Source organism: Coccinella septempunctata, chromosome 8 (assembly GCF_907165205.1).
Source record: "Coccinella septempunctata chromosome 8, icCocSept1.1, whole genome shotgun sequence".
NCBI lineage: Eukaryota > Metazoa > Arthropoda > Insecta > Coleoptera > Coccinellidae > Coccinella > Coccinella septempunctata.
The window spans coordinates 30716761-30740954 of record NC_058196.1 but is presented as its reverse complement, the minus strand read 5'-3'; the positions used below and the strand labels follow the sequence as shown (position 1 = coordinate 30740954).

The following is a 24194-nucleotide window of genomic DNA, read 5'->3' as shown; positions in this document are numbered from 1 at the left end:
CTACTAAAAAGATTGTTCTTCTTCTCTTCGATGATCGTATCACGAATTATCATGAGATCATCACATATTCACTAACTTTATATTTCAGATGGATGGATTACCTGCCTTATGGAGATAAGGTTGAAGGAACCAAGCTTTTCCCTTTCAAAACGCCTCTAAAACTGGTAAGTCTTATTGACACACTGATTTCTGAATGTATTGATGGAAAAATCATTTCAGAATAAAGTTATTGATGTAAGAAGAGTCTTGATTATTTGTTTTGATCAACAATTTTATACGTGCACCCTCTATGAATTGCATGCGATTTAGATTCGAAGATTTAGTTCACGTTTTACACTCTAGATGTCACTGTGAGGATAGAATAATTTTGAAGTTTGATTTCCACCATAGAATACTTCTTTTATTAGTCTATGATTTCCACTAGTGATGCGGGGATTCCTTGGAAACTTGTATAATATCTCTGACAGTATTATGGATCATAGAATATGAACATTCAGAGCGTTGACATGCTGAAGGGAAAATGACAAAGAGGGAAAATTCCTAACTGACGGAGAACTGTCATGTTTGGAAAAATTGACAAGTACTCGTCAACCATAGATTTTGTAAACATAGACCAAACAAGCGGGAAAATTTGACATATACAATGAAAAACATCGTTTAATTGGTCCACCCTGTATACGTATGGTTAACATTATTTTCGCCGTCGTTATCGCTGCTCGACTTGGAAGACCCTTCCCGATGCGGAAGAGCTTCCATTTCATTTTCAATAAACCGCAATTTCTGCATTAATCAACGATTCTCATATTTCTTCCCAAGAAAACCATAAAGCGTGGATCTAAACGAGGGTTTAGAGGTAAGATGGACAGATTCCAATTCCGGCGATCGTTATTGAAACAATAAAATCGGCGGGGGGCCTTTCTTTCAGTAGTGCTCATTAAATAGGTAGGCGATACCACGTTGGGGCCGATGTTATAAATAAGGCATTATTGAGGTGCCGTCAAATGCGGTAAGTCTTTCATTGAATTATAGTCTTCTCGGGGTATATATCGGTGTGTATCTTGCTTGGCCAATGTACCTTGGGGCAGACCGAGAAAAATTCCGAAAAAGTTGGGTTCACACAAAAATTCGCCAAGATCGAACGGTTGCACTGAGCTCGATGGAATGTCGAGATTTATAACTAGAAGAGTTGCTCTTTCAGAATATGTATCACATTTAGATCTACGATAATTTGCCTGTAAGATAAACGACTCTAAAATGGACCTTCGAAAAAGTCTCAATAAAAAGTTGGGTTTAGTTAAAACTTCCTCAAGACCGAACGGTTGCGTTGAAATGGATGAAGTTCACAGATTTAATACAAGAAGAGTTGCTCTTTCAGAATATGTATCACATTTAGATCTATGATAATTTTTCTGGAAGAAAAACTACTCGCAAGTTGACCTTGGAAAATTCCCAAAAAAGTGGGGTCAGTTAAAAGTTCCTCAAGACCAAACGGTTGCGCCGAAATGGATGAAGTTCTCAGATTTATGACTAGAAGAGTTGCTCTTTCAGAATATGTATCACATTTAGATCTACCATAATTTTCCTGTAAGATAAACGACTCTAAAATGGACCTTCGACAAAGTCCCAAAAAGTTGGGTTTAGTTAAAACTTTCTCAAGACCTAGGGGTTGCGTTGAAATGAATGAAGTTCTCAGATTTAATACTAGAAGAGTTGCTCTTTCAGAATATGTATCACATTTAGATCTACGATAATTTTCCTGTAAGATAAACGACTCTAAAATGGACCTTCGACAAAGTCCCAAAAAGTTGGGTTTAGTTAAAACTTTCTCAAGACCTAGGGGTTGCGTTGAAATGAATGAAGTTCTCAGATTTAATACAAGAAGAGTTGCTCTTTCAGAATTTGTATCACATTTAGATCTACGATAATTTTTCTGGAAGAAAAACTACTCGCAAGTTGACCTTCGAAAATTTCCCAAAAAAGTGGGGTCAGTTAAAAATTCCTCAAGACCAAACGGTTGCGCCGAAATGAATGAAGTTCTCAGATTTATGACTAGAAGAGTTGCTCTTTCAGAGTATGTATCTTATTTGGATCTACCATAATTTTCCTGGAAGATAAACGACTCTGACTCTAAAATGGACCTTCGAGAAGTTTCCAAAAAGCTGTGTTCAGTTAAAACTTCCTCAAGACCGAACGGTTGTGCCGAAATGTATGAAGTTCTCAGATTTAATACTAAAAGAGTTGCTCTTTCAGAATATGTATCACATTTAGATCTACGATAATTTTCCTGGAAGAAAAACTATTCGCAAGTTGACCTTCAAAAAATTCCCAAATAGATGGGGTCAGTTAAAACTCCCTCAAGATCGAACGATTGCGCTGAGGTCGATGAAATTCCGAGATTTATTACAGAAAGAGTTGCTCTTTGAGAATATGTATCACTTTAAGCTTTACCATGATTTTCCAAGGTCTGATCCAGGCGGAAGTATTCGCAATTCCGAAATAGCGCGGAAAGACGACGCGCCGCGTCTACCACCCACGCAACAAGCAACCCCGGCGCCCAATACGTCACGCTATGACCATTCCCGAACTTTCTGGTCGAAATATCGAGCCACCGCTTATGCAACATGCCTCCCCTGTGCCCTCCCCCACACCCCTCTCCACATCGGCCCGACCGAAAATAGAAGAGGTCGAGGACGGCGTGACGTCATAGTTGCTCTATCCGGAAAACCCCTTTTAGGGGTGCATGGTTACGGATTTTTCGGTAATATGTGGGAATCTGGAGTCCGACTTGTTTTCTGTGAGATTCCTGGCTTATTCAACTTTCGCGTATCTTCCAGGAAAATTATCGTAGATCTAGATGTGATACATATTCTGAAAGAGCAACTCTTCTAGTCATAAATCTGAGAATTTCATCCATTTCGGTACAACCGTTCGGTCTTGAGGAATTTTTAACTGACCCCATCTTTTCGGGAATTTTTCGATGGTCAACTTGCGAGTGGTTTTTCTTCCAGGAAAATTATCGTAGATCTAAATGTGACACAAATTCTGAAAGAGCAACTCTTCTAGTCATAAATCTGAGAATTTAATCCATTTCGGCACAACCGTTCGGTCTTGAGGAATTTTTAACTGAACCTATCTTTTTGGGGATTTTTCGAAGGTCAACTTGCGAGTGGTTTTTCTTCCAGGAAAATTATCGTAGATCTAAATGTGACACAAATTCTGAAAGAGCAACTCTTCCAGTCATAAATCTGAGAATTTAATCCATTTCGGCACAACCGTTCGGTCTTGAGGAATTTTTAACTGAACCTATCTTTTTGGGGATTTTTCGAAGGTCAACTTGCGAGTGGTTTTTCTTCCAGGAAAATTATCGTAGATCTAAATGTGATACATATTCTGAAAGAGCAACTCTTCTAGTCATAAATCTGAGAATTTCATCCATTTCGGTACAACCGTTCGGTCTTGAGGAATTTTTAACTGACCCCATCTTTAAGGGAATTTTTCGATGGTCAACTTGCGAGTGGTTTTTCTTCCAGGAAAATTATCGTAGATCTAAATGTGACACAAATTCTGAAAGAGCAACTCTTCTAGTCATAAATCTGAGAATTTCATCCATTTCGGTACAACCGTTCGGTCTTGAGGAATTTTTAACTGACCCCATCTTTTCGGGAATTTTTCGATGGTCAACTTGCGAGTGGTTTTTCTTCCAGGAAAATTATCGTAGATCTAAATGTGACACAAATTCTGAAAGAGCAACTCTTCTAGTCATAAATCTGAGAATTTAATCCATTTCGGCACAACCGTTCGGTCTTGAGGAATTTTTAACTGAACCTATCTTTTTGGGGATTTTTCGAAGGTCAACTTGCGAGTGGTTTTTCTTCCAGGAAAATTATCGTAGATCTAAATGTGATACATATTCTGAAAGAGCAACTCTTCTAGTCATAAATCTGAGAATTTCATCCATTTCGGTACAACCGTTCGGTCTTGAGGAATTTTTAACTGACCCCATCTTTTCGGGAATTTTTCGATGGTCAACTTGCGAGTGGTTTTTCTTCCAGGAAAATTATCGTAGATCTAGATGTGACACAAATTCTGAAAGAGCAACTCTTCTAGTCATAAATCTGAGAATTTAATCCATTTCGGCACAACCGTTCGGTCTTGAGGAATTTTTAACTGAACCTATCATTTTGGGGATTTTTCGAAGGTCAACTTGCGAGTGGTTTTTCTTCCAGGAAAATTATCGTAGATCTAAATGTGATACATATTCTGAAAGAGCAACTTTTGTAGTCATAAATCTGAGAACTTCATCCATTTCGGCACAACCGTTCGGTCTTGAGGAATTTTTAACTGAACCCATCTTTTTCGGAATTTTTCGATGGTCAACTTGCGAGTGGTTTTTCTTCCAGGAAAATTATTGTAGATCTAAATGTGATACATATTCTGAAAGAGCAACTCTTCTTGTATTAAATCTGAGAACTTCATCAGTTTCGGTGCCACCGTTCGGTCTTGACGAATTCTCAAGTGAAATTCGCAATTTTTGAAAAATGCCATTTCCAAGATGAAAATCTCAACGGAGGGAGATAGGCTTTCGAAATTGGTCGCAATAGATTAAGCGTGTTCGAAAACCTTTATTTTCATACCAAAATTTCAAATATCGGGCCCTGTTTAGGAGAAAATAGTTTTTTTTGTTTTTCCACTTTTCATTTTCGAGTTGACTTCGAAGAGTTCTCTGGAGTGCAATTCTCTATTGAATCATAAACTGTTTGGTTTTCTAGAATCTTCAAAACAAATTCTATGCACTCCATATCCTAAGACAGTAATAGAACATCCTGATTTTCAGGGAGAGAAGCAAATAGGTCATTTTAGGGGGGTCTAACCACTTGCTCATTTTTGACCCAAAAAATCGAGATTTTCGAAATCGAGTTTTTGTGCTAGGGTGGAAGCTTAGGCAACGCTGATTGTATAACCGGAAATCCCAATTTGATCAGACGAATATAACAGGAGATATCGCAGATTGAAATTTGCAAATTTTTGAAAAATGCCATTTCCAAGATGAAAATCTAAACGAAGGAAGATAGGCTTTCGAAAATACTCGTAATAGATTCAGCGTGTTCGAAAACCTATATTTTCATACCAAAATTTCAAATATCTGGCCCTGTTTAGGAGAAAATAATTTTTTTTGTTTTTCCACTTTTCATTTTCGAGTTGACTTCGAAGAGCTCTCTGGAGTGCAATTCTCTATTGAATCATCAACTGTTTGGTTTTGGGGAATCTTCAAAACAAATTCTATGCACTCCATATCCTAAGACAGTACTAGAACACCTTGATTTTTAGACAGAGTAGCAAATAGGTCATTTTAGGGGGGTCTAACCCCTTGCTCATTTTTGACCCAAAAAATTGAGATTTCCGAAATCGAGTTTTTGTGCTAGGGTAGAAGCCTAGGCAACGCTGATTATAGAACCGGAAATCCCAATTCGATCAGACGAATATAACAGGAGATATCGCAGATTGAAAATTGCAATTTTCGAAAAATGCCATTTCCAAGATGAAAATCTAAACGAAGGGAGATAGGCTTTCGAAATTGCTCGCAATAGATTCAGCGTGTTCGAAAACCTATATTTCCATACCAAAATTCCAAATATCCTGATCTGTTTAGGAGAAAATAATTTTTTTTTCCATTTTCTTCTTTCATGGTAATCAAGTACCTAACTCTGATTCTTGGCCCTTATACTTTCTCATTTTTTCCATTCTTACCTTCCCCTGTACATTAGAGCAACTCTGATATCAAGACCCATTAGGTAATACGCCTCATGTTAATTTCAAATATGTAATCACCGAGAACAAATTACACTAGTAAAGTTGTAATGGACGAGACGGTTCTCGAACATCTCGTGTATGCGCAGCATTTAATGATGGTCTGCTTATGGTACTCGACCGGTGGTCTTGTCAATCAGTCATTCTTGTTAAATGCAAATGTGGGGAGTTGACGAGTTCATAGAATTATAGTCGTCGGGGATTTGGGGAATACGAACGCGCTTGGATGTTTCGAATTTTTCGGTTGATTGTTGTTTCTGCTTTGTGTATGGGGGATGTCGTGAAAAGATTTGGTTATTTGTGGAGTTGGAATATAGTCAGTTGGTCAAAACGACTTATGTTAAAAACTGACTACATTTTGGCATGTGTTTGCCACATTTGACAATGAGATGGCGCTGTAAACGTACAGTTTTCTGTCTTATAAGTGAAGGGCGCGAAATTCGAATTCTATTTCTTGTATTGGATTCCAATATCGACTTTGTTGAGACCAGAAAACAAACATTCTGAGCTACAAAACAAAAGTAATAATCAGCAACTGGAAGGAGCTAGATAAACAATAAGCGGTACAAGAATCAAAACATTCAAAACGTCTTTGATCAAAATAGACATATGTGTCGGCAAATGACCCTCAAAACAATTAACCAGTCCTGGGGTCTAAGTAACACATTTGAAACACAGATGGCGCTCCTTTTTACTCTATAATCTTTGGTAGAAAGATAATGGCGACCAGTAGAGTTTTGGCAAAGTTCAGTAGCCTTAACGGAAACCTGAATCGTCGAGATCTGAAGAACCAACAGTGTCTTCCAAATCCCACTGGTCACCTAGGTATCTGGAAATGTCACACCTCTCAATTCGAGAAGCGGTAATTTTCCGATATCCTTGTCGCCGTAAATTGATTCTTTTGTCATTCAAATCTTCGAAATTAGCAGGAAGTTATCAGGAAATTCCGTAGCTGCGAAGGTAAACGGAGACGGATCATGAGGACTAACCGGGTTCATAGTCCAATACCTGTCACTTACATCAATTAGCGCTCTCGAGGATGAAACGGCAGCTGGTTCACATTCTTCTAGGTAAAGATTTGTTCTGTGACGTGAAAAATCTTATCCTCTGACTTATGGAACTGATTTATAAGTTAGGTTAGGTTAGGTTAGGTTAGGTCCGGTTAGGTTAGGTTAGGTCCACATACCATTGAACTGCCCGAAATGGACACACTAAGCAAGACTTCCATCAGAGCAGAGACCTAGTGGAGTCAGCAGGCTTAAAAAGGTTGCTCTTGTTACAAAAACCTTGAAATCAAGGTTCAATCTCAGTTGGGTCCTTCTCTGGCTCTTCGTAATGCTGTTACTCTATTCGGCATTATGACAAATGAGTATATCAGAGAAAGTTTGAGGAATGTTTTGACATATGCCCGTCAAAGCATTGGCGAGCTGTTGTAAGGTCTGCGGTGGGTCAGACAAGCGGTGTAATTGCTGTGACATTGCAGACCGGACGTTTTCTATGCAATTGAGAGATTGAGCGTTACGAGGACCATATTTTGTGTGCGCGTAAACGGATTACAGAGACAGTGCAAATAGGAGGGCTTCCTTCAGATTTCACTAGTATCGGAGAATGTCTTTTAGTTCATAGTCTCCTCCACATTGTTTCAACAGTAACCCGATAAGTCTGGGTATCATCAAATTCCAGCACCTAATAACGACCATCTAAATGGGTTGTTTCAAGGAGGAGATGTTTTTAATTTGGGTGTTATATTGATCTACGATAATCGAAGACGCGTTGGTGTTTCTATAGAGTTGCCTGGCGACAATAAGATTTATCGCCGACGAATGGAGGTATCGGTGATTTCCCTGTTTTAACAATGAATTGTTACAAATGCCGCGAAATTGATTTAAACAATGTGAGACGACGGTCGTTAAACTTGAGGGACCACCCATACGATGAAGAAATTGGAAAGCTTCTCAGCAGCCATCTCAGGACAATACATTTAAAACAGTTCCTTCAATTTCACACACCTAGGTTATGGATAAATCTTGAATCAGAGATATTCTGGGGTCAATTCCCAACGACTCCTCTGTTGAACTTGTTGGTTAGATCGACGAAGACTTCGTAATCACCTGAACAACCGGACAAAGTGCCAGACACCATGCGTAGGAGCCCTGATCTCACGTTTACCCAAACCTGGATGCTGGCTTGAAGCGAAAAAAGGCGAATCTCGGATCTTAATGCGATCTGTTGTCTTGTGAACAACTCTAAAACCTGTCGCGATTAGTATTTGCTTACTCGGAAACAGCCGCGAAAGTCTGTGGCGCCGTCTTGTGTTAATGTTAATCTCCCCCATATCTGACGTCTTTTTTCTCACCACGGCGCCGAAGACACATTGTCAGGTAGATTCGTCACTTGTACGGGATAATTTTCGATTCCGAGAAATATTATCTTAGCCTACTATAGAACCAAACAAAATTTCAATGTCAAAATATTTTATTACTCAACATATTCTCCTCTTAATTGGTTACATTTATTACAGCGAACCTGCAACGTCTCTAGACCTTTAAAAAAAATGTTTCTTCTTGCTCTGCAAACCAGACCTCCACAGCTTTTATTACTTGCTCGTTGGAACAGAATTCACGACCTTTTAAACTTTTTTTCAGTTGAGGAGAGAGATGATAGTCGGATGGAGCCAAATCTGGTGAATAAGGGGGGTGTTCCAGTAATTCAAACCCTAAATCACGAATTTTTTGCATGGCAACATGAGATTTGTGTGCAGGGACGTTGTCCTGCACAAACAAAACACCTTTGGAAACCTTTCCGCGTCTTTTCTCTTTAATTTTTTCCCGTAGAGTGGTCAGTAATGTCGAATAGTAATCTCCGGTTATTGTTCTACCCTTATCCAAAAAATCAATCATGAATACTCCATGGCAATCCCAAAAAACTGAAGCAAGAACTTTTCCAGCAGATTTTTGGACACGAAACTTCTTAGGTCTTGGAGAACCAGAGTGTCGCCATTCCATCGATTGTTGCTTTGTTTCTGGATCGTAGAAATGTACCCAAGTCTCATCCATAGTAACAATTCGGTTTAAGAAGTCTACATCGTTTTCAAATCGAGCACAGATCAAACGCGATGCTTCTACCCTTGCACGCTTTTGGTCAACATTCAAACATTTGGGGATCCATTTTGCAGCAACTTTTCTCATGTCCAAATTGACGTGAACTATATGATGAACCCTTTGGTATGAAATATTCAGTGCTTCAGATATCCGTTTCAGCCAAATTCGACGGTCTGATAAAATCATGTCATGAACTGCATCGATATTTTCGGGGACTGACACAGAAACTGGCTTTCCCGATAGGTCATCATCTTCAATGGAAAGTTTACCTCTTTTGAAGCTTGCAGTCCAATTTTTCACTGTCGCATACGAAGGACATTGATCGCCAAGGGTATTAAGCATATCTTCGTAAATCTGCTTGCCCCTTAACCCTTTTAAATTCAAGTAGTTGATTATGGCTCGAGACTCCAATTTTTCGATTTTCACAAGTTCGGTAGACATCTTCTATCTTTCAATTTATTGCGTAACTCTGGTTTACTTTTTTGACCTCAAGCTTCACACTGACGCTTCTAATGAGTTATTGTTCGTTGCTATGGTAACGCAATATTTTTTTATGCATGGACCTGGTCTAGGCTAACTAGATATCAATAGATCCTCGTACGTAGCAGGAAAGAAATGTTTTTTGATCCCGGAAAGATAACTTCAAACAAAAATGTTTTTCGTGTCGTCTCCAGTTTAATTTCTGAATCTGCTACATATATTTCGATCTCTTCAAAAATGGGATCATCTTCAGGCATATGAGTGATCTAGACAAACTCACATGTCACATGTAAGTTGTCACCTAAGTGACCTGATGCAACTAATCAGATAGATACGGATGTACTGAACCGTATGTGTCGATTTAAGTCCAAATTCCCTTTATGCAACGAAACCTCCCCAAAGCCAGAAAAAGAATAGCTTTTTAAATATCCCCAGGCGAATACATCAACAAGCAGTGACATTATTCCTTTCCATGAAACAACTAACAGTTGACAAAGATGAAATGAACATAGATAGCCAGTAGATCCATCCCAGATACGAACGTCTTCTCTATACTCCCCGTAGCTTCTACAGGGGGCAAACTATTAATTTATTTTCTAACGGTGACTTATAACCAGGATATATTGATGGCAGTGTTGATAATCTTGACAAGGATGTTTATCTTGAAACAATCGTTGCCCACTGCGATCACGAGAAATGTGTAAATCGTGTCATGGGGGTGAGAAGACCACACAAGGGTGTCCGCGATTGTCAGGTAGAGGGTGGCAATTACCTTCTCTATACACACACGACCTATCTTTTGTAGAATCACACTAACGTCTGTTTTACAGCAGCCAGGTTGTTATTGGTTTCTCCAAGGTCTTATACGAGTTAACTCACCATTTACTGTAAGTAATTCTTTCAGAATAAGTTTCGACTGTATGTGTCAATTTTTATCATGATTTGATTGATCATATTTGGAAGATATTCTTCAAGTCCTTGCTCTGCTGGACTTTCAGAAGTCCTTTCACCTTGATTACCTTTGAAAAGTTTACCAGGGTACTCTTATTTCAATTGAAGACCTTGAATTAGGTAAGAATTCCTTAGCTTAGATCATCAGCATAGGTAGGGCGTGGCTTTGTTTGCTGAGGGATCCTTCTTAATTGAAATTGTCACCAGAGTCACTGTACTCTTCTTGTCTTGTTTTGGGGAAGTTTCATACGACTTCCCAGTTGATCTTCGTGTCTTTAGATGTTTGCATTATGGTCCTAGTGTTGCAGAAAATGATCAGTTCCCTCTTAGCTCATTCATCCCACTTCTGCGATACAAAAAATTCATCGTGTGGTCTCCAACAACTTGAAACCTCTCTCGTACAAAAAATAATAACAACCACACCCCCAAATCAGTCGTGCTTACCTCCACAATCATCAATCTCTCTGCCCATTGCTAAGAGGGCTAAATTAATAAGTTTGTCGACTTTCAACGTCGCACAAAAAAACAAGTATCTTCGTTGGGAAGTATCTGGAGTGACAGCTCTTTCAGATGGTAATGTAGGAGAGTGAGAGGAGTGTGTACACAAAATTAATTTCTTCCCTGCTTGTTTTTTGAATGAGGTAAGGTACTGACGTAGCTGTTTCTGAGAGAAAAAGCGATTTTAAGATTCACAGCGTCTGTGATAGGTTGACTTATTTAGTGAGGTAAGTCAAAGACATGTCAAAGTAAGGGGATATAATTTATCCTACACTAGTAGTTCTAGTAACAACGAAACATAGTTCTGCTGAGTCGTAGTCGTAATGACCAATATGTATAATGCATTTTAGTTGAAGTTTCGCGTAGGTCAAATATATGGTAGTTCATTTTGAAGCTCGATAATCCGAGCTAAGTTGGCTCACAATGCTGTGGTGTTAAACGTTCGTTGATGAAGCCAAATGCGAGCGAAAAAAGAAAAGAATTAATCTACCTCGAGAATTGAATCCACTGACCACTCCCACAATGGTGCAACGCAAATGAGACTCTAATTAATCAAGATACAGTCGCGGACCAATTTAAATGGATATCTTGTCCGCTTTTTTTTCCAATTGTCCAGTTCACCCTCCATACTCCAACGTCAAGTTTCTCCTCCTCTTGCGTGGCTAGCGAACAAATTGATATACCGGACGGACTGACTCAATTTATTTAATAGCCACCAAATGATATAATGGCTGACCACCCAGAATTAATTGTGTTCAGAAGTGTTGTTGCAGAATGACATCGATACGTGGTTGATCTCATTTAAGACGCGAATTTATGTCGACAATTTGCATCATCGAGAAAGTTTAGAAATTCAGCAAGATTCTCTATCTTGTTGCTTAACGCTTTTCGATCTTACCTAGATGTATTGCGAAAGAAGAAATCCCTGATTTCTACCTTAATGTCGACTGAACAACTTAGGTTCATTCACGCTGAAATTAAGGTCGGTAAGTTAGAAAGTTGGGTTAGGTAGGTTTGGGTTTGGTTAGGTTAGGTTAGGTTTGGTAAGGTTAGGTTAGGTTAGGTTTGGTAAGGTTAGGTTAGTTTTGCTTTGGCTTGGTGAGGTTAGGTAAGGTAAAGCGGGCTCAAGAAAGGTTGAGTTGGGGCAAGTTTGGGTAAGGTTATTTTGGTTTAGGTGAAATTGGATTAGGTAAAGTTAGGTTAAGCAAGGTTGGATTAGGTGAGGTTAGTGAAAGCTTTGGCAAGGAAATTTTGGGTTAGGTTATGTTAGATTAAGTGAGGTTGGGTTAGGTGAAGCTGTATAAGTTAAGGTTGGGATAGGAAATGTTTGGTTAGGTCAGTCTGGCTTGGTTAAGTGAAGTTTGGTTAGATAGGTCTGGTCTTGGTTAGGTAATGTTAGATTAGGTTATGTTAGATTAGGTAATGTTGGGTTAGGTACGGTTGGGTTTAGTCAAATTGGGTTAGGGAAAGTTGGGTAAGGTGAAGTTGGGTTAGATGAGATTGGGTTGGGTAGGTTTGGATTAGATTAGTTCGGGTAAGGCAGGCTTTACATAAGCCTACCTCGAATCGATTGTGTGGAATTGTATATTTTGTGTCTCGTTCTAGCGTACAAATTAATAGTAGCAACTGAATTCGAATTGAAAGATTCGGAGTAGAAGTATATTATATGAGTTAAGATATCGAGATGTTGTTCAAAATATTGGACAGTCAATACTATAAATGAATGGAATTGTTACACATATTACAGTAATGTCTTTCGAATTGAATGCATGCTGGTAGTTGAAATTTCACTTCTACTGTGATTCTGGTAAATGAAACTGTGTATAATTATCGAGACACTGAAATTTTGGTTTTGAAAATTGACAGTTTCCGAATGTTTTCCATAGACGTTTCATTCCCGAGGAACAAAATTGTCTCGACGGAGATGATAACGTATGTGTTCTTATCCGAACGAAACTAGGGGTCCCATGCGAGAAGTAAGGTCCATAAAGAGTGAGATAAATGCCCACTTGTGTCACTGTAAATTGCTGCTACGAACACAGAGGGTACAGTGACTGATGTGACAGTTATCTAGATAGCAATCGCTGGAATCCACCTTGCTACCGCCTAGAACCCCTAGACATCTTCATCTGGTAGGCGCTAAGATGTTGGTGGTCGGCTTGTTATCCACGTCTGCTCGAGGATCACTTTTGTACTCGAGGTAGCGTATCTCGAGAGGTATCTTAAATGATGATATTGCAGAAATTGGCGGATTAAACCCTTAGAAATAGGATGATGAATAGAATAATTGGTATGAGAGTTTTGGTTTTCTATGGCCATCAAAAAGTACGTTATATGTTGTGGTTCGTTAGGAAAAAATTGACCAAGGTCTTCAGAATTCCCATGTGCCTACCTCATTGAGAACAACAAAATTTGATAGGAATTCAAACGACTGAAATATTCCTTACAATTCCATTTATTTTTCACAACTTTATACATTATGGTCGTCTACATTCTTCCGTTATTTCCATGGCATCATTCAGTTGGATGAAAGATTGGCCTTTTTCCATATTTATGGGGTGCAGTCCTCCACTCTTGGACGAACTAGGTTTTTTATTTATTGTGCTACTTAGGGAAGTCTCGCTGTGGGATTGAAATGAATCACTTAAATTGAATGGTATGCGATGAAAAAGTTTTTTATCGCTGGAAGGATACATTAATCAAGAGAAAATTGTTCTGGAGCAACATCTCCTGAAGTAGTTACCGAGTTTTTTTGGGTATCTAGGTAGGAAAGTTTTTCAGTATCTATTCCACTTTGCGATTCTACACAAGGTGTTCAATAAAAAAACTGATAAAGATTTATGCAGAGAGAGAGAAAAGGATGAAAATTACATTAGCAACAACTTTTTCAAACATTTCGTCTCCAGTCATTTTTCTACAAAAAAATAAATGGTGAAGATACAAATTTTCTGCGTTACTTTTCACCCTCTGTGTAGTTTGAAACAACATTCTTTCATATCCAGTGGGTTACAGGGGACAAATGTGAAAATACTGGGTGATTTTCGTTGTGTTTACCTTCTTTTTAATGTATTCCTGAGAATTCCAAGGCACTCATCATCACAATTTGCCAATGAACCTATATACCCTACTTCGTTCTGAGAACTCCCTTAGCGCCTTCCTCGATCTCCGTTTTCGGAACGTAGCCCGTCGGCAAGATTGATTGCCCCACGTCCCTCTGTGGACGCATCAAAGCGTGCCTTTCTGTGTGCACGAGAACGAATCAATCAGAACAATCGAAATTCTCTGTGTTCTCAAGGAGCCACGTTCCCGCCAAGGACACGCACAATTAATCATAGAAGACATTAGCATAATTTCACGGGCCATTTAGTCCCGGGCGGCACACAGAGGGCGTGATCGTTCACGAAAATAAAGAACGAAAGGGTGTAAATAATGGGAACGCAACCACCCCCGGTGACATGTGCGATGGCGCAGACATTTTTTTTTTATGTACCTGGAAGGTTGTTTTGCATACGTTGTGTGGGACGTGCTGTGAGACATGCTAGTTGGTGCGTTTTTTCTTGGGGCCTTTGTTTCCTTGTCGTAAATTCTTGTTGGATCTATAACATCGTTTGTGGAATTGGGGGGGAAAGGGGATCTCAAAGTTCTGATTCGAACAGAGCTACGATACGACAAATATGACTGTAAATATTAGATGTGCAAGGTTCATTGGTCTGCGGAAGATTTAAAATATGAATTGCCCTTATTTTCATTTTGTGCATCGTAAAGAAGAAAGTCTCTACTGTAGTCCATTCACTTTTATGAAAACACTGGGTTGGTCTTGGAAATTTGACACATTCCACACTGTATGGGATGAAAATGTGAGGTTATGACGGTTGTCAAAACATTTTTCGGTGATACCGAATTCAGCACATTCAATTTTTTACTAATTTGTTCTATGGTTTCTATGATAATAGGTAATTAACTTGAAAAATTTAATATGCTGAATTCAGTATAGATGGGCCTATTCAAAATATAAGGGCTGGGGTTGTAGCACTAAGGGTTGAAAGAGACACGCTCCTAAATTTGATCTTAGAAGGGGCACCCCTGGAATAAAAAATCGATATGTCCAAGCGTTTTTATACAGGGAGGGTCTTAAACTCGTAAAAATATTCTAACAGTAGATTCCCAAGGTCAAAAGAAACACTTTTTTTCTGTACCATTTTTTCCGATTCGGCCCTGATAAAAAGATTTAGCTATTCAAAGTTTTCATAATGTGCTGTGCCACTTCTGGCAAAATAGAATTACCTTCAGAATAACTAGCTAAATCTGTGACACTACATATCTGTGGATCTTTTAATCAGAGTTGCATTCAGCCAAAGTACCCAATTTTTCAAATTTCACAGATACTTTTTAATTTTTGAACATCAAATTACTCGAAAACGGCGCATTATACGAGAAAATATGAGGAATACTTTTATTTCACAAAACGCTCAAATATTCATCAGATAGAGTCCAACTTAGTTTCAAGAGTTGGGTTCTCTGAATTCTTGGTATTTTATGGTACGTAATGGTCATAACGAGAAAACTGGAAGACGTGGGTGATATCTTGTGATCGAAAAAGATTCAACAAATGAATGAAATACTATATTCCGAAATTCATTCCATTCGATGAAACACTTCGTGAGATAGAACTAAAAATATCATTTTTTTATGGTTTTTCAACAGCCTGTATCTTTTAAACCGAGACGACTCGGAAAAAATGACAAAGGAAAAAAGTGTTTCTTTTGACCTGAAGAATCTACTGTTAAAATATTTGTACAAGTCAAAGACTCAGAGATAGAAGTAGCTTCTACCGATCTAGTGTTTATTTTGAATGTATCTCTGTATATTTTAAAAGAAGATTCCTTAGGTTAATAGAAACACTTTTTCCTCTCACCATTTTTTCCCAATTCGGCTCAGTTGGGAAGACGCAGGCTGTTGAAAATCCAATTACCACCTAAAAGTTCTACCCTCGTGTAGAGGTTATGGGCCGCGAACATTTCCCGCTGCACCAAAGCGCCACCTGTCGTCCCGATCCGAACATCCCGACCTATCGTAATCCCATTTGTCAATTAATGTCCCTCCTTGTCATTGCGAGCGTCCGTTCTCCGCAAGAGATATGCTAATCTAATCGCCTCCTTTAACCCGCCGACATCTCCGCACTGACAGCAGTGACAGCGCCAGCTCACCGCGCGACAATCCGTTAAAAATGGCGGCCATTAGCATTCACGCCCGTCGCACCCGATTCTTACAGCAATTTCGCTGCCGTCCCAGACGATAATCCCAATAATCGAATCGGTGTTGCTTTGAGAACGTGTGGAATTTTCGTGTATGGCCCTAGGCGCCACTGTTTGAGTAACGAGTATGCGATGGATAAACAGTTATTGATTAGTGAAAAGCGAGAACACACGCATCTTGCCCGAAGGTTGTTTCAAAATTACGCGGACGGTCTTTGGACCATCCGTAATCTGCGTAGGTGTCGACCAGTTTGACCTTAATGAGGACCTTGTAGAATTCCTCTACGTCACGTCAAAAAGGGTCACAGGAACGATTTGGGACCATGTGGTCAAAGGTTTTCAATTGAAACTAGAGAAAAAATATACATTCCCTGAATGGTTGAAGGAAAAGTAGAATTTCGCAAACAACTTTAACAAATAGACCTGTATGTGGCCCGTATAAGTACTTCATAACGTGAGAGCATTGAATTTGTTCCACTAAAAACAAATTATCAATATATGGCCCTCGACATTAGTTAGGCCCGCTATATGGCCCGCAAATGTATTTTCTAGAGTTCCATATATGGCCCTCGACAATATATATCGATAAAATTTACAAGGGAAACATGCCTTATAATGTTGTAATTTATTACCTGCCTTAAATATACTTTGATATGGTTTTTGGGCGAAAGTAAAACGCGAGGGCCATATATGGCCAGGAAATCTGCCTTATAACATAGAATGTATTATTAGAATATATATTAGACCCTCGAAAACATATTTTAGCAGACTTTCCAACATAAAGTGGTGCTCACTTACGATATCTGGGCCATAGAACTGCCTTGTAGAGTGGGGTATAAGGCCCTCGAAAATATATTTTGATAGAATATAGATGAAATAGGCCGAAGTTGGATATACGGCCCTCGACAATATATTTCGATATGGTTTTTGGGCGAAAGTAAGACGCGAGGGCCATATATGGCCAGGAAATGTGCCTTATAACATAGAAATATTAGGCCCTCGGAAACATATTTTGGCAGACTCTCCGACATAAAGTGTCGTAGACACGTAGACTAACGATATCTGAGACGCAGAACTCCATTATAGAGAAGGATATAAGGCCCTCGAAAATATATTTTGATAGAATCTAGACGAAACAGGGCGAAAGATCTCCATAAAAAGTATACGAAAATATATTTCGATATCTCATTCATTAATTATGGACGAAATTGCTACTTATTTAGACATATTTTTCCACAAAGTTGAGGGAAGTTGGCCTTATAGAGTAGGATATATGGCCCCCCAAATATATTCAGCTAGAATTTAGGCGTAGGTATGCCAAAAATATCTTCAATTTATTGCGTGCGTAAATATATTTCGATACAATTTTTGAAGGGCCACATTTGGCTTGCAAATGTGTCTTAAAGATGGTATATATGGCCCTCGAAAATATATTCAGATAGAACTAAGACGCAAGTAGGTTAATTATGAATTATTGCCAGGGAAAATAAATTTGTATATATTTCTGGATCAAAAAAAGTGTAACCTAATAAAAGGCCCGTTTTAGAATCAAAATTAAATTCCCTTCGATTTGAAATTATTTCTTGAAACTCATCACCTTCCTTCTTCGATCGTGGTCAGAAGTTGTAATCATTATATTCCATTATCTCACTTCGAAAGTCACAAATCTTCCATCGTCAACGGTATTCAATCGAAGTCTTCCGACCGTTAACAATACAAAGTAATTTTTAATTAAACCACAGATAGGGCGCAAATCATCGGTGAAGGTAAATTTCATTTTGGCAGCGAGTCAGATTCCAGCAGTCAATTTTAATTGGTTCTCCCCATACTACGGGCCATATATCAAACCTTCTGCCATTAAGTGTGTATATGCACCTTGTGGCGGATATTTTGAAGGATCTGTGTTGATTGTGTTCGAATAATGTATCTTTTTCTTCCAGGAAATGCAGTCCAACATACCAGCTGTGCGACGGTGAGTCTTTCATTTCATTTTATTGATTTTTTGAGACGTTCATCGATGATTTGTTGGTAAATGGCCATTGGATACAAAAGGAGCAACTTTTCTGAAAGACCTAGATGACCTGAATTCACCATTAGGTTATGACCGTGACACACCCTGTAAATAAAGAGAATGAATCTCTTTAATCGTCCTAAAATCGTGTTTTTAGCTTTTTTTATGGTTTGAAAGTGTTTGCGTTCGATCCTTGAGTCACTTGAAAATTTGGCTCGCTCTCTGAAGAACCTGATGGCTACCAGTCTGAGCAGCGGGGTTTCCGGGGGTCACAAGACCTGGCGATCATCGATCCATAAACGATTAAATCCTTATCGCCGCTTATCTATATCGACATCTTCTTCACGGACCGTCAACGTCGTGGTAAGGCCACACTCTCCTCGCATACCAAATGCGATACCTCCAACATCGATCAATAAATCGGCTATTCACGATACGTACCTCCGTTTACATGTGTTCGGTACCACTCATTAGGGCTGTATCGATGCCGGTTTAGATTCAATTAAATCGAAATCTGGTACGTGAGGTAAGTCGACAATGAGCCTGATCGTCGTATGCGATCGGACGTCTCTATACGGTCAGCGATTGACGGAGAACTTGACGGCTTTCGAAAATTCATGAAAGCACAAGAGTTTTGCTGTTATTTCCACATAGGCTATTCTCAAAACGAATAAAAGATCCCTAATTCGCTTCAGAAGACTTTTTAGAGTGAAACTGACCATCGAATCATCAATTTTTTCATTTTTGGGTGTTGAAAAACAACTGCAAAAGTAGTGACGACCACGAGAGTCTCTTTTTCGACACTCTTATCTAGTTTTCCACAGTCTCGTCTCGTTTTCAAGAGTGTCGTCTCGTTCTCGAGAGTATCGTCTCGTTTTTAAGTGTGTCGACTTGGTTTCGAGAGTGTCTACTCGTTCTCGAGAGTCTCGTCTTGTTTTTAAGAGTGTCCACTCATTTTTGAAAGTGTCCACTCGTTTTCGAGAGTGTCGTCTCGTTTTCGAGAGCGGCGTCTCGTTCTCGAGAGTCTCTTCTCGTCTTGTTTTCGAAAATCTGATCTCGTTTTCGAGAGTCTCTTCTCGCTTTTGAGGGTCTCGTCTCGTTCTCAAGAGTTTCGTCTCGTTTTCAAGAGTGTCCCCTCGTTTTCGAGAGTGTTCACTCGTTTTTGAGAGTCTCGTCTCGTTTTCAAGAGTGTCGTCTAGTTTTCAATAGTATCCACTCGTTTTCGAGAGTGTCGTCTCGTTCTCGAGAGTCTCGTCTCGTTTTTAAATGTGTCGACTTGGTTTCGAGAGTGTCTACTCGTTCTCGAGAGTCTCTTTTCGTCTTGTTTTCGAGAATCTCTTCTCGTTTTCGAGAGTCTCTTCTCGCTTTTGAGGGTCTCGTCTCGTTCTCAAGAGTTTCGTCTCGTTTTCAAGAGTGTCCCCTCGTTTTCGAGAGTGTTCACTCGTTTTAGAGAGTCTCGTCTCGTTTTCAAGAGTGTCGTCTAGTTTTCAAGAGTATCCACTCGTTTTCGAGAGTGTCGTCTCGTTCTCGAGAGTCTCGTCTCGTTTTTAAATGTGTCGACTTGGTTTCGAGAGTGTCTACTCGTTCTCGAGAGTCTCGTCTTGTTTTCAAGAGTGTCCACACGTTTTCGAGAGTGTCGTCTCGTTTTCGAGAGTGTCGTCTCGTTTTCGAGAGTGCCGTCTCGTTTTCGAGAGCGTAGTCTCGTTCTCGAGAGTCTCTTCTCGTCTTGTTTTCGAAAATCTCTTCTCGTTTTCGAGAGTCTCTTCTCGCTTTTGAGGGTCTCGTCTCGTTCTCAAGAGTTTCGTCTCGTTTTCAAGAGTATCCACTCGTTTTCGAGAGTGTTCACTCGTTTTCGAGAGTCTCGTCTCGTTTTCAAGAGTGTCGTCTAGTTTTCAAGAGTATCCACTCGTTTTCGAGAGTGTCGTCTCGTTCTCGAGAGTCTCGTCTCGTTTTTAAATGTGTCGACTTGGTTTCGAGAGTGTCTACTCGTTCTCGAGAGTCTCGTCTTGTTTTCAAGAGTGTCCACACGTTTTCGAGAGTGTCGTCTCGTTTTCGAGAGTGTCGTCTCGTTTTCGAGAGTGCCGTCTCGTTTTCGAGAGCGTAGTCTCGTTCTCGAGAGTCTCTTCTCGTCTTGTTTTCGAGAATCTCTTCTCGTATTCGAGAGTCTCTTCTCGCTTTTGAGGGTCTCGTCTCGTTCTCAAGAGTTTCGTCCCGTTTTCAAGAGTGTCCCCTCGTTTTCGAGAGTCTCGTCTCGTTTTCAAGAGGGTCGTCTCGTTTTCGAGAGTCGCGTCTCGTTTTCGAGAGTGTCGTCTCGTTTTTGAGAGTCTCGACTCGTTTTTAAGAATGTCTACTCGTTTTCGAGAGTATTCACTCGTTCTTGAGAGTCTCTTCTTGTATTTAAGAGTGTCCACTCCTTTTCGAGAGTCTCGTCTCGTGAATATTTCAGACAATAAAGGAGTTTTGCGTCAGAATTTGATAACTTTGGAATAATTTCTCCGTATTGACATAACTCCTTCCTGATTTTTTCTCATACAAGATTTCGAAAGCACTGAAAAATGAATTGCTTTCATCGAAAATGTTATCGCAATGATCGAGAGCGTAAGGTCTTCATTCTATTGCAAGAAACATACCGAAACGAACGGACTTTGTAAAAACTTTGAGAGGGTGTGTTTATGTAAAACAGATATTCAACATATCAAGCATTCTAATATCCCCCAGGGTAAGGGAGCTGTCATTGCTGAACCCCCTCTCACGATTTCACATTTCTCAAGCCGTCAGTTCGTCTTTCCCACAGACGAATCATCCGCCGTCCGAGCGCAAGACAAGAGTATACGAATTCTTCGGGAAAGCAGTAAACATTAATTATGTGGAAACGACCTTAGCGACAAAAATAAATATTAATAGACATGGGCCGGTGATTAATATTCCCTGAAATAGGCCTTATGGATCGTAAATTAATTTATATATAAATTTATACGTTGGCATGATGCTGATACGTTAGTTGCCTTCACTTGAGTTCCCGTCGATTGAATCTTTTGCATACTGATAACCCTGGTAATTGCTCCTAATCGATTCAATTAACGAGCAAAACGGGGGGGGGTTTGGCTGATATAAGAATTATTACATGGAGGGAAAAAAATCTTGAGAGCACAATTTCTGTATCCCTCAATCGAAAGTTGTTCGCCTCATTTCAAAACATTTGAGAAATAGAAGAAAGAACCGTAAGAAGAGATTTTATCACAGGGGTGTATACCGTGTGTTTGTGTTCGTATATCAGGGGAATAATTTGCTAGTGAGGTGGAGGTTTCTGTCAAAGTGATGAGGAGTTGAATTAAGAAAAAATAGTGTTTCTTCCAAGAACTTTGTACCTAGATATACATGTAGTGATGCCCATGAAAATAAAGTCCTGCTAATAAGACATAAAGTCTCGTCTAGAGTCTCGTCTCTTAGGCTCTAGTCTCTTCTCGTGGGCTCTAGTCTAGTCTCGTGGGCTCTTGTCTCGTCTCGTGGGTTCTAGTCTCGTATTGCGGGCTCTAGTCTCGTCTTGTGGGCTCCAGTCACGACTAGTGGGCTCTAGTCTTGTCTCGTGGGCTCTAGTCTCGTCTGTTGATCTCTAGTCTCGTACGTTGGTCTCTAGTCTCGTCTGTTGGGCTCTAGTCTCGTCTGTTGGCCTCTAGTCTCGTCTCTAAGGCTCTAGTCTCGTCTCGTGGGCTCCAGTCTCGTCTTGTGGGCTCTAGAGTAGTCTCGTGGGCTCTAGTCTCGTCTTGTGGGCTCCAGTCTCGTCTAGTGGGCTCTAGTCTTGTCTCGTGGGCTCTAGTCTCGTCTGTTGGTCTCTAGTTTCGTCTGTTGGTCTCTAGTCTCGTCTGTTGGTCTCTAGTCTCGTCTGTTGGGCTCTAGTCTCGTCTGTTGGGCTCTAGTCTCGTCTCTAAGGCTCTAGTCTCGTCTCTAAGGCTCTAGTCTCGTCTCGTGGGCTCCAGTCTCGTCTTGTGGGCTCTAGTCTCGTCTTGTGGGCTCTAGTCTCGTCTTGTGGGCTCCAGTCTCATCTAGTGGGCTCCAGTCTTGTCTAGTGGGCTCTAGTCTTGTCTCGTGGGCTCTGGTCTTGTACTTCTCGAGTTTTGCGCTAGTGTCTCGTAAAAGTCTTGTCTCCTCGATGAATTATCAAGTCTGGTCTCGAAAAGGCTGTCGGGGGCATCACTACTCTACTAACTTCTAAATTTGCAGAAATTCTATGGAGCCGTTTTGTTGTTTTAACGATCGAACTTAGAGTGAGCTACAATGGACAAGCTTTTCAGGAAGAGAATTAATATCGAGAATATTTCCTCATCTCTCACAGACGCAGCCGAATCCGAGAAGTGGTTATTGGCAGCTCAGTGCCATAACTCATCTTTTATCAGGCAATTCGTATGCGACCAAGAAACGGGTAACTTGAGTAGTCGAAGTCGTGTGAGATACAGTGGTTTTCTCGAGATGGAAGTAATTAATTTAACAACCTCACCACGGGGTGTCTGTCACAGCTTCCACGTTGGGGAACTTACGAATCAATAAAAATCAGTCAACTCGAGATAGAACTCGTGGAATTTGTACGTTGAAAGTTTCGGATTTTTCGAATTCCACAAGGAGATATTCCACGTGGAAAATGACCCACCCTGAAAGCCTTAATTTCCCCCTTGTCTGAAAATAATTCTCACTTCATATATACAGGGTGAATAGTTAAGAAGGTTAAAAATATTGTGGGCCTGTCAAACTGTTTTGTTTGAGCGGAAAACCCAAAGACGTAGAAATAGGTTGGGTCGGAAAATATGTTAGAAATGCCCCTCTTGAAAAGTTATCAATAACTGCGACCAGCCCCAGGAGGGTATTTCCCCGCTCAAGATATGCTGAAGCGTCCCATTTCCACTTCTAATTGGAACTTTGCAGCGGTCATTGATCGTTAGATTCGTTATGAAGGTGATTTGGTGGAGCTGGGAGGATAAAATCGGTCGTAAATATTTTTCAGATCGACTATCGGGTTGCTGAAGCGATCTGACGTCATTATTTGAGGTTGCCTAGGGAGAGAGGGTTGATGATAGGATAAAATACTCAGAGACGTAGAGTTGGAGCAACGCTTTATAGTGTTCTTCGGTGATTTCTTAGGAAATCAGGGACAACCAACCACATTCTCTCTGAATGTTCATTAAAGAGGTGTATATAGTTAGAGCAAAAGGATCAACAGACTCCATTTGTTTCCTTTCAAGGTTTAGGAGTCTTTATTCTGTGGTTTGAAGGTTAAGTTGAGGTCCAACAACTCCAGTCTCTGTGGACTTTCTTTGATGAACCTGACGATAACTTTTGTTTGATGCCACCTGGCAAATGCAGAAGGATCAAATGGAATAACAGCTATAGCTTAAAAGCTTCTCTTCGGAGATGCCCAAATCAAACTGAGTTTCTTTATAGTTGCTTTCTGCCAGTTCCATGAGTGGTTTGTTACAATTCCATAGAGTCTTAACTAACATCTATGGTCCTCCGAGTTCCTCTGGGCCCTTGACATTCTATCAAATCTTCCTGTGCTTTTTTCTTTGCACTCTCAGTATTTTTCACTTAACGAAGACACAAAATAACCGTGAGTCTGTGGCTTTGTCGTGACTTCATCACGGTCTCGTCAATTTGACACATCCAGCGACCGAAAGACAAGTTTCGTTGTTTGCCGACGCTTATGAAATTCACTTAACACTCCCGGAGCGTTCACATTTGTGCCTATTATTGCGGTTACGGTTAAAATAATAACGATTTGTTTGTTTTTGTTTATAGGTTCACACCTGCCTGCCTGATTGCCAACATACCCAAGCTGAAAGCCGTCATAGATCTAACGGATACGGACGCCAGGGCCGACAGGTACTACAGTCCCAAAGTAAGTAGAACTCAACAGAGTTTGATCCTGCAATTATGAAATGATCTCAAAATTTTGGATTTTTCGAATGTCACTGAGTGTACCTGAATCTGTCATGTGGTATTATATAACACAAACACGCTACTGTCACTTCTGAACTTTATCGTCCCTTCGAATCTAACCAAATAATCAAGACATTACTTCTTATCCGTGGTATGAATAAT

The 24194-nt window shown here is 40.0% G+C and overlaps 1 protein-coding gene across 1 annotated transcript in view; it reads left to right on the top strand.

Moving 5' to 3' along the window:
• LOC123318846 (RNA/RNP complex-1-interacting phosphatase) overlaps positions 1–24194 on the top strand; it is a 42559-nt gene that overhangs the window by 326 nt on the left and 18039 nt on the right. The window contains exons 2-4 of the mRNA XM_044905601.1: positions 89–164; positions 18034–18065; positions 23892–23991. Of these exons, the coding sequence (XP_044761536.1) occupies positions 89–164; positions 18034–18065; positions 23892–23991 (208 nt within the window). The remainder of the gene's footprint in view (positions 1–88; positions 165–18033; positions 18066–23891; positions 23992–24194) is intronic.